The sequence below is a fragment of the Electrophorus electricus genome, chromosome 3 (assembly GCF_013358815.1).
Source record: "Electrophorus electricus isolate fEleEle1 chromosome 3, fEleEle1.pri, whole genome shotgun sequence".
Classification (NCBI taxonomy): Eukaryota; Metazoa; Chordata; class Actinopteri; order Gymnotiformes; family Gymnotidae; genus Electrophorus; species Electrophorus electricus.
Window position 1 is genome coordinate 1,854,099 of NC_049537.1, and position 15,902 is coordinate 1,870,000.

At 44.2% G+C, this 15,902-nt stretch overlaps 1 protein-coding gene across 4 annotated transcripts in view; it reads right to left on the bottom strand.

Moving 5' to 3' along the window:
- szt2 (SZT2 subunit of KICSTOR complex) overlaps nt 1–15,902 on the bottom strand; it is an 87,227-nt gene that overhangs the window by 53,986 nt on the left and 17,339 nt on the right. For 3 of the 4 annotated variants that reach the window (XM_035524534.1, XM_035524532.1, XM_035524531.1), the window contains exons 20-40: nt 15,413–15,527; nt 15,137–15,256; nt 14,533–14,730; nt 14,251–14,330; nt 13,702–13,840; nt 13,198–13,428; nt 12,653–12,848; nt 11,811–11,858; nt 9,741–9,865; nt 8,970–9,234; nt 8,031–8,202; nt 7,843–7,935; nt 7,352–7,430; nt 6,574–6,882; nt 4,942–5,080; nt 4,429–4,545; nt 4,090–4,159; nt 3,265–3,450; nt 2,212–2,487; nt 624–921; nt 30–104 (exon numbers count right to left, since the gene is read on the bottom strand). In XM_035524534.1, coding sequence (XP_035380427.1) covers nt 30–104; nt 624–921; nt 2,212–2,487; nt 3,265–3,450; nt 4,090–4,159; nt 4,429–4,545; nt 4,942–5,080; nt 6,574–6,882; nt 7,352–7,430; nt 7,843–7,935; nt 8,031–8,202; nt 8,970–9,234; nt 9,741–9,865; nt 11,811–11,858; nt 12,653–12,848; nt 13,198–13,428; nt 13,702–13,840; nt 14,251–14,330; nt 14,533–14,730; nt 15,137–15,256; nt 15,413–15,527 — 3,331 coding nt within the window. The remainder of the gene's footprint in view (nt 1–29; nt 105–623; nt 922–2,211; nt 2,488–3,264; nt 3,451–4,089; nt 4,160–4,428; nt 4,546–4,941; nt 5,081–6,573; nt 6,883–7,351; nt 7,431–7,842; nt 7,936–8,030; nt 8,203–8,969; nt 9,235–9,740; nt 9,866–11,810; nt 11,859–12,652; nt 12,849–13,197; nt 13,429–13,701; nt 13,841–14,250; nt 14,331–14,532; nt 14,731–15,136; nt 15,257–15,412; nt 15,528–15,902) is intronic. The other variant, XM_035524533.1, reaches the window with a different exon arrangement.

A 15,902-nucleotide genomic window follows, 5' to 3' on the forward strand; every position in this document is an offset into this window, starting at 1 on the left:
TTCCTCAGTGCTGTGTGAGGACATTTTACCGAGCATGTCCGAGTCCATACTCCCTTGGCTGGAGACCACACTCTGAACCCGACTGGGCCTCAGTTTCCCACTGCCTGTAAAACACATCCCAACAGCTCTGGCTCAGGAAAAAAAAAAACCCCAACAACCCAGGATTTGGCTCCAACCACCAGACTTTCACCAGAATTCTAACCAGCAACTACAATTAATTGATGAACTGTACAGCAGGAGTGACCCATATTCCTGTATCAGTGGGGGACCCACCCACCCCCTTTAATCCCACTCCGAGGTTTAGAGTGTGTTTTCTGCTACTCTGACACATCTGTTTCAACTTTGCCAGGTCTATTCTGGGGTGTGGGAGACCAGGGAATCCCCTACAAACAGGTGCAGCATCTGGGTCTCCCAGGGCCGAGAGCCACTGCAAAACAGTCCTCCGACAATCTCTCTCTATGATCGTGTATGAGCAAATCGGTCCAATTCAACGACCTGGATATCTTCATAGACATTTAAGTACAAGACACACCAGAACAGTGCCTGGTAAACCGAAACACAAGGCTGAGGAGAGTGTCGAGGTGTGTGAACTTGTTTCTACAGTACCGTTGGGGAACACTCACTGTGTGTGGCCGACTGCACAGACTCAGCCAGGCTGACAGAGGAGGGTGTTTTGGGTGGGGAGGCAGGTTCAGGGGCGTGGTCAGCACTGCCGGAGGGCTGCTGATTGGTGCTCTGAGAACGCCCATCGTCTGGGTTGGCCGGTCTCACCCGGCCCAGGTCCGAATGCTCAGAAAGGCTGTCGCTCACCGAGTCAGTGACAACAGGCCCCGCCTCCTCCTCCTCTGGGGCCTCATCCTGCTCCGCCTCCAGCGCCGCCTCCTGATGTGGCTGCGTCTGACTTTCAACGCCACATTGAACCTGTTGGAATACAGCATCACAAGGGAAGGTGGTTCAAATGAAGCAGGTGTCGAAGACCCAGGATGTAATCATTGTTCTCTGTGACTGGATAACAGCACAGGGCAAAACCCAGGCTCTTTTGGAAGGAACTCTACATTGAGTGCAAGAAATCTCCACTTCTCATCTCATACTTTTTAGCAGGGTCATTCCAGTTTCCAATACAGGTTCAAATTTGGGTTTCATCTTTGACACCCATTTGAACTTTGAGGCTCATATTCAAGATTTGTGTAAACGTATTTCATCTAAAACGTATTTCCGAACTCTGTCCTATTTTAACACTCTCAGACGTAAAGAGGTTTGTTCATATCTTTGTTTCATCGAGACTTGATCACTGTAATGCGCTTCTGACTGGACTATCAGCTAAATATATCCAGAATCTCCAATATATTCAAAATTGTGCAACCAGGATACTCATGACGGATGGAAACACGAACGCATTTCACCAATATTACATTCTTTACAGTGGCTTCTGACACAATTGACTTTAAAATACTCCTCCAAAGTTTTCAATGTGTTCACAGCAATGCACTGGAAAATCTCAAGGAATTTCTTATACCCTGTAATTCGAGTCACGTCTAACACTAATCATCCTCTCCAACTTCCCAGAACCAAACTGCACATGGTGGGTGATTGTGCCTTTTGTTCAGCTGGGCCTCATTGAATGAAGGAATGAAGGAATGAATGAATGAATGAATTAATTCATTCATTCATTCAATGCCCCTGACTGTCCAAAGGTTCCACTGACTTCTTTTAAAACTGGATTACAGACACTTTTATTTTGAAAAGCATTTTCTACTAAGCATAGCATTTAATTTAGAAAGGACTTTTATTAAATATTTTAGCAGTTTGTTGGTTTTGCTTGTGTTTTTTTCTCTTGTATAATGTTGTGCTTTTATGCTTGTATTGAATTTATTTTCACCTTGAGATTACCAATATTGTTTATGGTATTTTTTATTTTTATTTATTTATTTATTTTAAACATGAGCAGATTAATAAAGTTGATAGAAACAGATAATTTCATTATGTTTCAACTGATAAAACAACTGCGCAACCACATAATGCACAGCCACTGACAAAGCAAATTCATTTACATATATGAACACTCGAAAAGGAAAATCAAGACTGAAAATTGATCTTTTTTACCCAGCTCTACAGATTTTACAAAGCTGCTGAGAAGAAAGAAGAAAGACGTGTGGTATTTTTATATTTAAAATGAACATTTTCATTTGCTTGAAGGTCATCCTAAAATACCTCAGCCCGTGGACTCGTCTTTTCAGGCTCCACCTCTCCCTCCCGCCCTTTTGAAGGTGGCAAATGATTGGCCGTTGCCCTGGAGCTACCGTCAGCCTCATGGGTCTGATTTGGTCTCTGGGTGAGAGGCCCCGCCCCCTGAGAATTGGCCAAGTTGTGGTGGAGTTGCCGGGCAGCTTCTAGTCTGTGGGAGTGCTGCCGGCTGAGGGAGACGTAGTGGAAGTTCTGTTTCTCCGCATTCAGAAGATAACCTGGAAATGACAGCCTCCTGAACTCCTGTAGAGAGAGAGAGAGGGAAAAAGAGAGAAAGAGAGAGAGAGAGAGAGAGAGAGAGAGAAGATAGAGAGAGAGGGAAAAGAGATAGAGAGAGAGAGACAGAAAAGTTAACAAATCGAGCTTCACACTGGATTTTAACATTTTATATTGAGCCTTAGAAAGAAAATTCAATAACACCAAATATATTTTAAATTAAAATAGTAATACTTATTAATATGCGTCACGTCAGATGTGATTGAGCTGGTAGCCAATTCACTTGTTATAAATTGTCTTATTGTAATGTTCTGAGTGTGTGCAGAGGCAGATTCGCTCACAGTAAGGCGAATAGAGTTTTATTAGAGAACAGGGGAATACCAGTTGATATCAAAAGTACAAGCCAAGGTCAAAATCCAAAAATATCAGTCAACCATGCAAACCAATACAGACAGGAAATAGGCCAAGAGGATTATCCCATACCAGGCATAGATCCAACAAACCAGAAGCAGCAAGCACTATCACAAACGGCTCAGAAGCATAACAGCAGTTGACGAGACTTCGCAAAGTCAAACTGAACACACAGGGCTTATACACAGTAAGACTAACGAGGACTAACATGATACAGATGATTACAATAACAGGAGGAGATAATAACCAGGGGGCAGAGCCGACAGAAACCAAAACAAGGAAGCAAAACCAGGAACTGCAACGCGAGGGAGGGGGGAACGTGACCATTATAAATAAAAGGTGTGGTAATACAAGCAACTAAAACAAGAGTGAAGTTGAAGTGTGTCCTTTCACCTCTTTGAACTTCTCCAGGGACTGTTCAGGGCCAAAGACGAACTGCAGGGTCACGACCTCGTGGTGACAGCCAGGCCTTCCGCTGGAGCGACACACGTGGTCGGCAACCTTCTGCAGCGTGGAGGAGCTGAGCACACAGGAGAGCCTCAGAGCTGACACTATCTCATCCTCCAACAGCCAGTGGATCTACACCAGAGAGGGGAGGAGAGAGAGAGAGAGAGAGAGAGAGAGAGAGAGAGCAGGGGGGAGATGAAGAAGGTGAGAGAGGGGGGATTGGAGAAAGATGAGAGGCAAATGGGAGAGAGAGGGATGAAATGAGAAAGATGAGAGTACAGAGAGAAACAGGAATTAAGAGAGAAAGAAAGAAAAGGAAAAGGTGCAGAGAAGAAAATAAAGAAGTGGATCGGAGAGAAGAATAAAAGAGTGAGTGTACAAGAGGAAGATATAAATCACAGACAAAAACCTACTGAAGAAATGAAGAAACTGACATTGATTCTTCTTGCTAACAAAATTAGAGTCCTTGTCAGCAGAGAAGACACAAAGGCTTCTAACTTTATGACCATAGCCTCAATCATGTCTAGAAAACAGTCCCTGGAATGTCTCTACGACACAAACTGGTGTCCATCAGTAAAGCAGGCTGGTTCCAGTGTTTGTTCTACGTATCAAACCACTGCACTGAGACCTGACATTCCACCCTGAGGTACTTATGGCTTCTGTACACAACACTATTACTTCTGACTTACACTGCATTACAAACTGCAGTGGTAATACAGTGTAGCAGGATATAAGGACATAAAGAGGACAACCAGCAGGGAAGAGACTCACCTCGTCCATTGTGGCCAAGACAGCCTGTTTCTGAGGGGCAGGGAGTTTGGACAGAGAGTCTCCTGCCATACTTCACAAGACAAAATACTCATGTCAGACAGCTCACATGATTCAGGTACAAACACACTGCTAGTACAAAGCACTCTTACACACTCACTCACACACACACACACACACACACACACACACACACACACACACACACACACTGCCTGGAAAAGGCATGAGCAGATTCTGGGCAACAGACTTAGGAAACATGGAACAATAGAGGAACATGGAACATGGAGTTTAATATAAAACTCTGATTTACATTAAATGAATTAAGTGAGCAGGACTGACCTGTCCATTCCAGCTTCACGCACGCTGTTCAGGTTATCTATGAGCTCATCATCAGAGCGGTATGATGACGGCTGACCAGGTGAACGGCTCATGGACATACTGCTTTCAGAGGCATACCTACTCAGACACACACACACACACACACACACACACACACACACACACACACACACACACACACACACACACACACACACACACACACACACACATATATATATATAGAGAGAGAGAGAGAGAGAGAGAGAGAGAGAGAGAGAGAGAGAGAGAGAGAGAGAGATAGGAGAGAGAGAGAGAGAGAGAGAGAGAGAGCAAGCGCACATGCACACACGGTACAGACACAAACGCACACACAACACAAATACACATAGAGAAGAAACACAGTCACAATTACACACGAAGAGCAGATTGTCCTAAATTGGAGTCTTTGACCTCAAAGACTCCTAATTCCAACATACAAAGTCTGTTGAGCAAACACAGATGTCACTGTAGAAATCATTTGTTGAGCATTGCCTGGAATGGTGGAAATCAGGAGGCATGACATCTATTTCTAGGGGCAAGGTCAACACGAAGATGTCCAGAGTGACAGTCAGCTCGCTCAGATCCACAGACCGAAGAGTCTCGACATTGTCCAGGCAGCTGATGACCTCGCCTGCAACAAAATTCCAGACCAACTCACTATAAAACTCAAAATAAGAGAATACACACTATGTGGTATGTGGACACCCCTCTTAATGATTGAGTACGGGTGCTTCAGCCACACCCATTGCTAACAGGAGTCCCACAAGGCTCAGTTCTGGGTCATCTTCTCTTTTCTCTCTACACTCGTTCTCTTGGTGATGTAATCTCCTCCCAGAGATGCTGATGATACCCAACTAATCCTGTCCCTTCCCCTTTCTGACAGACACGCAGGTTTCTAGCCACATCTCAGGCTAGTTTGACTGACTTTTCATCATGGGTGGCAGAACACCACCCAGTAAGACCAAGCTACTACACATCCTCAGGGCGACTGGTCCTTGCTGAGATCTTGCCGTCTCTCTTGAGAACTGCTTGGTCACTCTGAGAATAAAATCATTAATTTTTTTCCTTCTCATTTTCTATATAAAACCAGCTTCTGCTTAATATAAAGTGGTGGGGTGCGAACCCCGGCGTGCGAGAAGGGGTGGGTCAAACAGGCACATGGCCACGCAGCGCTTCTTGCGTGTTCTTTACCGAGTGCAAAAAAACGCCACAAACGTTGTTGCACAAACATGTTTCTTACTGCGATACATTCTGCGCATCCTTTATTTCGAACACCATGTGCACATCTGATCAATATTCCTCTGTCCTGACACCCAATTGGTGGAATGAACTCCCACGGTTTGTCTGAACATAAAAGCCATTCTGTGTCTTCAAACGCTGACAGAAGACTCTTTGAAAAGTCTTTGAACCTAATCATGCGTTATAGGAAGATTTTTGATTTGCACCTGAACTGCCTGGCCTAGCACTCAAACTGTCTTGTGTTTTGTATCACTCAAGCTGGGTGTCGGCACTGACTAGTGTCTGGCAATTTCTCGGTGTAAGAGTATTTTAGACGAACCTATTTGTGCTAGCTAAGAACACTTTTCTGAACAGAAAACCAAAACACATAGCCATGCAATCTACATATACAAACCACTGACAGTAAAAAGGGGTTTTACTGAAGAATAATTCAAAAATAAGGGAAAAAATAAAACACATGCTGACCAAGCCAGGTTAGGTATCAGAAGGAAGCAAGGGTCACAGTAAAACCTATTAGCATGTGGAATTTGAGCTTTGTGTGTGCCAGCATGTGACCCGTGGCAGTGTGCTGCCTGGGGGTGCACTGTGGTATAAAGTGTCCTGGGTGCTGCAGCGCAAATGGACACACATTCAAAAACTAATGGTTTTTTTATCAGTAGCATCAGTAGCTCGTTTCAATTTCATCAGAGTATTCAAGGTGACTGCAGTGCAGACTACATGGCCTTACAAGAATATATATATATATATATATATATATATATATATATATATATATATATATATATATATATATATATAAAATAATTAGTTAGAGAACAGAAGATTAATAGGCAGAAATACTATCTCCTCCCAGACAGGTGGGAATTTACCCAGACAAATACCTACCCAGACAGGTGGGCAGAGTGCTCATAGGCATGGAACCATGGTGGCTCCGTGTGCCCACAGAGCAGACAAGATGGATGAAGAGAGGGGGCATCTCCGGATGCGTGCCAGCCGGATCCAGCAGAGAGTCTCCCTCCAGGATGCTGAAGGAGTCCTCGTCCTGGTTCATCGTGTCCGACTCTGTCAGGGAATCGCCATCCGCTTCCCTGTCCTCCACCCCGCCTCCGATGGCATTCCCATTACCCTGATCCTGGTACTCCACCTCCAGGTCGGTGTCACTCTCAGACACGATGCAGCAGCCGGACACGTTCTCTGCGCATGGCAAGGTAGCGGAAACGCACAGGCTAGCGAGTTGGGGCTATTAAAGGGGCAGTCCATACAGTTAATGCCAACACAGCTAACTGTGGAACGCTAATAGAGAGCGCCTGCTAGGCAAACCGCCCCTTTAAGGCCAGAGGAGTTGGGTTTTATAATACCACTTTATTGTAGACGCTGCAGTTCTACGGTTATTCTGCAGTGTCAATAAAGGAACCTGTTGCTATTCCAATACTTTAAATGATTGTGTGTGCTCTAAATTTAGAGTCTGACTCTTTCAAATGTTCCTGGTGATTTTATAGAATTGTATTTTAAAAAACAAGAAATGCCAGCAACCGGTCTGTCTTGCGCATTACAGAAATGTTTTTTCTTCTTAAATATCTTCCACACAGTGCATGGACATCTTAGACGTCTAATAGCGTTAATAGCTGTGTGTGTTGCTGCGGGTGTTGACCACCACTCTTACCATCCTCGGTGGCCAGCTCAGCCTCAGAGACCTCCCAGTCCTCACTGGCTTTCCTCTCTTCCTCCCCGTCTGAGTCCTCCTGGAGAAACGTTTGGCAAAAGAATGAACAGAAAATAAAGTTTCAGCTCCTGCCAGTAACCAGGGCTTGCCAGCCCAGTCCACTGGACCCACCAGTCGGTCCACATTTTTCACTCTAACCCAGCAGGTTCACCTGCACCAGGTGTTCAGGGTTCTGAATGGTTTGATGCAGAAGAAGAGTTGGGCAGTGGGCTAAAGCGAAAACATGAACCGTCTGATGGGATTTGAGGACTGGGTCTAGACCACAGGAGACACGCGTTATAAATCATGTGGTTAATCCAACATTAATTAATAAACTAAATCGATAAAAATAAATAAAAATCGTAATACATCATCTAATATCAGAGGTGCTATATCAGTCCTTGATGGAATATAGGAATGAAAGTCCAGCGGAAGTAGTGCGGTGAACACACCTCTTTCCTGGAAGACTCGGGACAGTAGATGAAATAGTGGGGATTAGAAGGAACGGTTTTAAAGTACTGAGCCCCAATGTCCTTGAACTTGTCCTGTAAAAGCAAAAAAGAGAAAACAACACCAGTGAAATGGTGGTCACTGGAGGGATTTGATCAGCCCGTTTCATTCTCAAGTTTCAATACACAACCTGTATGATTTTGTGCAGTTCTGGGTACACTTCACACTTCTGCTTGCATTGGAGGAGAGACAGAGGGAATTCTAGGATTCTGGTGGACTTGGGTTCATCTGTGGCCAATGTGGATGTGGAGGTGGAGATTTTTCCTCTGCACTCTGACTCACTCACATCATCCTGCTCAACGCTAGACAGAAGACATCCAAGACAAATCAGCACATGCAGAAGGAACAGTCACAACAGAACAGTAACGGTACTCAGATTATTGGCGGATCTGATCAAGATTTTCCATTAGGTCACATTCCAAGATAAGATAAATAAATAAATTGCCCAAAAAAGTGTATTTATTTATTTTATTTTTTCCCACCAATTAGTGGAAAGGAAAAGGAAAATAATTTTTTCATATTAAATCTCTAAATAAATATTTTTGGCTAGTGCAAAAGCACAAATCTAGTCCATACTTAATTTGCCAATTTTATTATTGCCTTTGTATTTGCGCTAATTAGATTATGAAGTCTTGCTGCTGGACCTCTACCTGTACCTGCAGAGTACAGTCTCATAGTTTCACACACCTGGATCTAATACTCAGGTGCCAACGAAGACTGAATCAGGTATGAACAAGCATCACCAGGTGATGACTACAGCTCACACACTTTGAGCAGCACTTGCAAGCAAGTTACACATGACAACTTTATTTAAGTATGTTAATTTGTCCAAATATTTATGGTCCTCTGTAACTGAAATATTGGAGAGGACAAAATAAACATATAAGATTTGTATGCCCAGGAAATGTAAATATGACATCATGCATTTAACCTCAAAGTTATTGTTTAATTTCAAATAATATATGATGGATTACTAGGCCAAAGCAACTCAGTCAGCCCGTGTCATTACTCACGGTGCGGATTAAACACAACCATTCATTGCTGAGGATGCAGCGCACTGATGTGGTACCTGGATGAAGAAACCAACGTCGGTCTGTCCGTCCCCTCTTCCTCTCCCTCACCGATGATGAAGGTTGCTGCCACAGTGGGAGTCTTCCTCACGTTTTCCACTGCACAGGACTCGTGCCGCTCCCGGAACATACGGATGTGTCCGCACAGCGTCTGCAGGAAGGAAGTGATGTCGATCTCCTGCAGGGACTCTTCACAGTAGTCCATGGCCGTGAGAATGTCCTGGGAACTGATGGAGTGCGACTGCTGGAGACTGCGGTACACACCTGGGGGTCAGAACACACACACAGACACAGACACAGACAGACACACACACACACAGACACACACAGAGACACACAGACACACACAGAGACACACACAGACACACACAGACACACACAGACACACACAGACACACACAGACACACACAGACACACACAGACACACACAGACACACACACACACAGACACACACAGACACACACAGACACACACAGACACACAGACACACACACACACACAGACACACACACACACACAGACACAGACACACACACACAGACACAGACACACATTCATGCATCCGCACACACACATGCACACGTGCATGCATGCACGAACACACAAATAAGATTAAAAAACATTTTGTAATTTTAGAAACACTATTCCTGTAATATTTTATACTCCTACATATTAAATAGGTGTATTAAATATTCTAACACCAATGGTCAGTCTGGAATAACTTACAGAAAGAGTGTGTGTGTGTGTGTGTGTGTGTGCGTGCGCCACCTCTGACGTAGCTCTGACAGTAGTGCTCCTGAAGCAGACTACAGTAGTTCGCCAGCTCTTTCTGCTTGTGATGAGGACCCATCAGGTCTGTCCAGGAGGTGCTATTGCGTTCTTGAGAGAGCGACCTGTAAGAAGACCACCCACAGACCCACCCAGACCACCACCTGCCGTTAGAGACAAAACTTTAACGCTTCCACTCAGACAGCCACACTGGAAGATCAGCCAGGACCCAGAAAGCTGCACACTGCCAAGCTGAACCCAGGATCAGTGAGCCTGACACATGTTAGTCTCTAGTGGGGAACCACAACTATAACCAGATCTTGCTAACTGGGTAGACATGATATAAATTATATATAAAAGCACTGTGTACAAAACATGGAGAACAAACACACAGTCCATCACCAGTTCCCTCAGAAAGACCCACTGTTCTATATAAATGCCTTTAAAAAGATGTTTTGGGGCGGTGATAAAATGTTTAGGTCATTTTACTCACATTAAGTTAATCTCTAAATGATTATTTTACCCATATTAAGTTCATCCCTAAAATCCTAATGCCAGTGGTTAATATAAGTAATTATAAGAATTCTCAAGCATTAAACCTCAAAAACTAATTTCATTTAGCGGTGAGAATATTTTAACAAATGCTTGGTTTTAGAATTATAGGTGAAACTAAGATTATGCACTGGATTAACATTATGTAAAAGAGGTTATAACACTACAATGGAATACACTGGATGTGGAATAAATGGTGTTTATAAACAGAGGCGGATGCCTTTGACTAACACCACTCCATCCTCTGTCTCTTTTCAACTATATCAGATCTACAGAACATATATGTTGTATTTGCCAGAGATCACAGGTAAAACAGCATAGGAAGACCTTCTGCTTCCAGACTATGCCTTACAGATCATGAACCAAGGCAAACTAACATCAGACATACAGTCTTTCACAATAAAACTCTATATAATATCTGAGTCACGTGATTCTGCAAATACAGTGTGTAAAGTTAACCCCTTTTATCCCATTAAACTACAGCACAGATGAGAGGGAAATTCAGCCCTTTCGAAACTTTCAGGAAATCACACAATTGGCATTGCGGTTCCACACCACCATGGGCTGGGAAACACAGCAGGAGCCAAAGAGCATGCCAGAATTAGCCTCCCAGACCCAGGGAGTGGCAGACAGACAGGCAGGCACACAGATAGATAGACAGACAGTAACAGACAGATAGATAACTCGGATTGTATTCAACAGGACAGGAGGTCTGTTGGAGATGCCAGGGTTCTAACATTTGCCAGATTGAGAATAACAACATTCCTGAGGCACTTTATTAGAAGCCTTGTACATAATCCTTGCAGGTGTATAATCAGATTAAACCCCATCTGTTGCAAAGCCTGTGATCTCCAGCCCTGACTCTTCATCAAAGGGCAGTTTCTGAGCACAAGTCCTTAGTACACTGGATATTTTTGGCTGACTGATCCCTCTAAACCCGGTACTGAGCATGACGTATTTAAAAATACTCACTCAAACAAGCTCAACACTACATGTCACACTACTATCTGATACACTCACACCAGCACAACACACACTACACACAATGACATGATATCCAGTCAGCAGGGGTCTTGTGGTCAGAAACTGACCCACGTGAGCTGGGTAGGGGGGGCTGATGAACTGTTCAGGCCTGTTTGTATGGCGTCCATTCCATAAATGTCCACCTACGAAATGCACTTAGAAGAACGTAAATTATGTGTTTATTATGCCAGGTATGCCTGTGTGTGTGTGTGTGTATGTGTGTGTGTGAGAGAGAGAGAGAGAGAGAGAGAGAGAGAGAGTGAGCGAGCAACACAGAGAGAGGAGTCATCAATAATGAAAAGAGTGAGTAAGGGGAATGAAGAGAATGACAGAGTGAGAAAGTATGAGAGAGAGTGAGAGAAAGAAACTCTCCCCAGCCCTTCTGATAATCTGTAACCCAGGCAGGAGCTCTCTGTCCCCGAGGTGTGTTCTGTGCGAGAGGGCACAGTGCCCCCCGGCTGCAGGGCAGCAGCTGTAAGCTATAAGCAGCACTACCTGTATTTCTGCTGCAGATTGAGCTCCCAGGACCCTGTGTCTTGAGGTCTATCCTCATCCAGGGAAAAACCAGAAATTAACACATTAGCACACACTCCATGCCACAAGGCTGATCTCAGCACAGGTCAGGGGTCACTGAAGAAGGGCTCAATTATGGTCCAAAATGAACAACAGCCAATCAAGGACTATGGGTAAAGATTTTCTTCGTCTGAAAAGAAAGAGAAAAAAAAAAACTGTGGCCAGAAGCTGGTCTCCAGAAGCCTAACCTTGTTTGGACTAGTAAATGCACCCTAATACAGGTATAAATCGTAATGCAAGAAGAGCAATAACCCTAACCCTAATCCTAACCCTAACTATAATACTAATCCTAATCCTAACCCTAACTATAATCACAATCCTAATCTTAACCATAATACTAATCCTAACCCTAATATTAACCCTGATCCTAAAACTAACCCTAATCCTAACCTTAAACTTTACTGTCTACAGTATGTAAAGACTAAACCAAAGGAAAAACTTCAGGGCAATTGCTCTTAATGCAATAAACACACAATGCAGTTTTATGGGCTGTAAAAATATTTTGACCAGTGATTTTTTGTTATTCAGTCCACCTTCATTGGCAGATTGGACAGAGACTTCACTTTGGACCAGAATTTCACCGTTACTGTGTTTGTGTGTGTGTGCGCGTGTGTGCGCACGTTCATGTGTGCGTGTACATGTGTATGTATGTGCGTACATGCGTGTGTGTGTGTGTGTGTATATGTGCGTGCGTGTGTGTGTGTGTGTGTGTGTGTGTGTGTGTGTATGTACACGTTCATGCGTGTGTGTGTGTGCACCTTTACCTGAGGAAGACGTCTTTGGGCATGGTTCTGGAGAGTGGGTGGACCAGCTGCTGTTTGAGGGAGTCCAGGGCGCAGCTGTAGACGTAGACGGGACAGCGTGGCCTATTTGGGTCGCCGCCGCTCTGCTGTCGGACAAAACTGACATGGCAGTCAGGCTCCGCAAACTGGACACCATCCTTCTCCTCTGGAGCAGAGGCTGAACGTACGCACACACGCATGCATGCACAGCCAGACAGAAACAAACACAGACAGACGATTAAGCAGAGACATGCACAACACACACACAACCAAAAATTAGAAAGAGAGAGAGAGCGAGAGAGAGGTGCACATATACACACATCGAAAAGAAAAAACACTGAAAGTCCTATTCAGGATCTACAGCACCTTGCAGGCAGGTTTTCACTGCCACAAAGACAACAACATTAACGACGTCTATAGTTATAACATATATAAACGTTGAGTCATTAAATGGCTGGTCCACTGTATTTGAATACCTAACTTAATTTTAACACATGCAGTCACGCACACACGCGCACACAGTCTACCTGTATCTGTGCTAGCCTGGTCTGCGGTCTGCTTGTCCTCGCTCTCCCGTTCTGTTGAGGGCGTTTCCGGTTGGCCATCACCAATTTCGCCATGCAGAGCCCCACTGGATTCCACCACAGACTCCACCTCCTCAAGCCCATTGGCTGAGCTGCTGATGGAAGCGGTCCGTGATTGGTTGCCATCGACTTGCGGGTCAGTACCCATGCCAAAAGACATCAAAATCTGAACATCTGAGGGAAAAAAAATTAAAAACATAAATCAACACATCATAAAACACATCAATCCTTCAAATTATGCAAAGGTAAAGAGATCAGAAAGGCATTTCAAAGTGAATTTTTTTTTTTAAATAAATAACTATTTAAACAACACAAAGACAAACATTCCAAACTAAACTAAATCAGTCTTCAAAAAAACTTCACAATAAGCAGAGATGTCGAGATAAACGGAATATTCTGTAATGAATCCGTGTTCCAGAGGGGGGGCGCAGGGATGGGCTGCCGTACCAGAGAAGGTTGCAGGCAGGAACACAAGCAGGACCTGCTGGGGGCTGATGAGCTTGGCGTAGCATTTCCACTGGGGGGCGCTCTGCTCTCTCTCAGTCACCACGGGCTCCTCATCCACCAGATCTGCATTACTGAAACTCTGCCCACACGCACACGCACACACACGCACACGCGCACGCACACGCGCACGCACGCACACGCACGCACGCACATTTAAACAAATATTCACATTCACACACACACATTTTAAAACCACTGCACATGCAAAAACCCATGTAGGCATACACACAGCATGTGTGCATAGACACACAGTCACAAACACAAAATTACATATCCAAACACATGCATAAACACACAAATGCACACATGCACACACAAAATAAACAAACAAGCACATGCCCAGACTGGCGAAGATCCCATATAAACACAGTTCTAAACTGAAGTGTATTGAAGTGCTTGTCAGCGTGGATCCCCAAGGAAGAGTGAGGTGATGTGATGATGAAGGCTGAGTAATGATGAAGGCTTTCATCATCATAATGAGTGGGGTACCTGTAGAGTACTGCTGGAACCGGTCACCTCCTTATTGCTCCCAGTGGTATGGAATGACAATACCGTGTCCTGCCTCTCTTCTGCACGCACACACACACAAACAAACCAACAGTGAAACATTTGTGTAATAAATGTGTAATCAATAGATGAACTTAATGGGTAAATTGATTAATTTAAATTTTAATCTTAAACACACACACACACACACACACACACACACACACACACACACACACACACACAGAACACACAGAACACACACACACACACACAGAACACTACCTTTAATCACAGGCAAAGTGAATGGGGCCACATGACCATCCCGCTCTCTCTCCAAGATATGAAGCATGAAGGTCACATGCTCTCTGTCAGCCAACGCAATCTCCCGGTCACTCAGTTCATTCTGCAGCGAGCTGTGGAAGAGGCCGAGAAGCAGCTCATTGGACAGAGAGGGAGCGCTCTGGAGCACGTCTTCATTCTCTGCCACAGAGGGGATGGGAAAAATAAAAATGTGTTCAAAACAGGATAGCGAGTAAGCGGTATCAAACATGAAGGATACTTTTGTTGACTGAAAAGTTTGCAGAAAATTGGCGTGGTGTGTTTTAGTTTATTTCCTTACACTATTTGCATTTAAAATAAACTTTGTTATGTTTTTACTTCATTTCTAGGTTTTCTCTGGCTCTTTCTATTTTTATGTGAAGTATTTTGAATTGCCATGGTGTATGAATGGTGCTGTATAATAAATTTCTCTTTCCTGTGGAATACTGTTTAATTAGAATGCTCGTTGCCCTCTTGTGGTCAGCGTTATTAATGCAGGGCCTCACTGCTTTTGTGTGGCGTCTGATAGTGGGATAACTGTGTGTGTTTGTGTGTGTGTTTACGATACCTCTGCTGAGTGTGTAGAAAAACAGTTCTATCTGCTGGCACTGGGGCAAGAGCTTCATCAGGTCAAACTGAAAAGGCACCGTGTGTATTCCATCACAGAGAGAACCAGCCGGGGCTTCCCCTACACACACACACACACACACACACACACACACCCCCTTAACCCTCGATTGCTCAAGTTGTGGTCAGTCATAATTGTAAGTTGCTTTGGATAAATGCGTCAGCAAAATGCTGTAAACGTAAATGATTGGCCAATAGGAACGTGCAGAGGGCTGACCTGTTGTATCCTTGTTGCTAGTCAAAGGGGCTGTCTGATCTTTGCTCTGACACAGCTGGACCAGGTACTCGAACGTCATCATGGTGGACATGCAGCACAGATCACGAGGAAAGATCTGCAGGAAACGTAAACATGCGCTATACGTCACACGTCGCGGGTCTGCGTGTATGTCACACGCCCGTGTGTATACGTCATACATCGCACATCTGCGTGTATACGTCACACATCGCACATCTGCGTGTACACGTCACACATCTGCATGTACACGTCACATATCATACGTCTGCGTGTACACATCACACATCACACGTCTGCGTGTACACATCACACTTTCCACGTCTGTGTGTATAAAGTGTATAATTCTACAAAAGCCTAGAAAAAAATCTAAGAGAAATGTATACTAACATTTCTAGAATTCTCTAAAGCACCTGGTAATTCTAAAATACTTCTGCTTCTAAAATGTTCTGCTACTCCAGCTAGGACTCCTCAT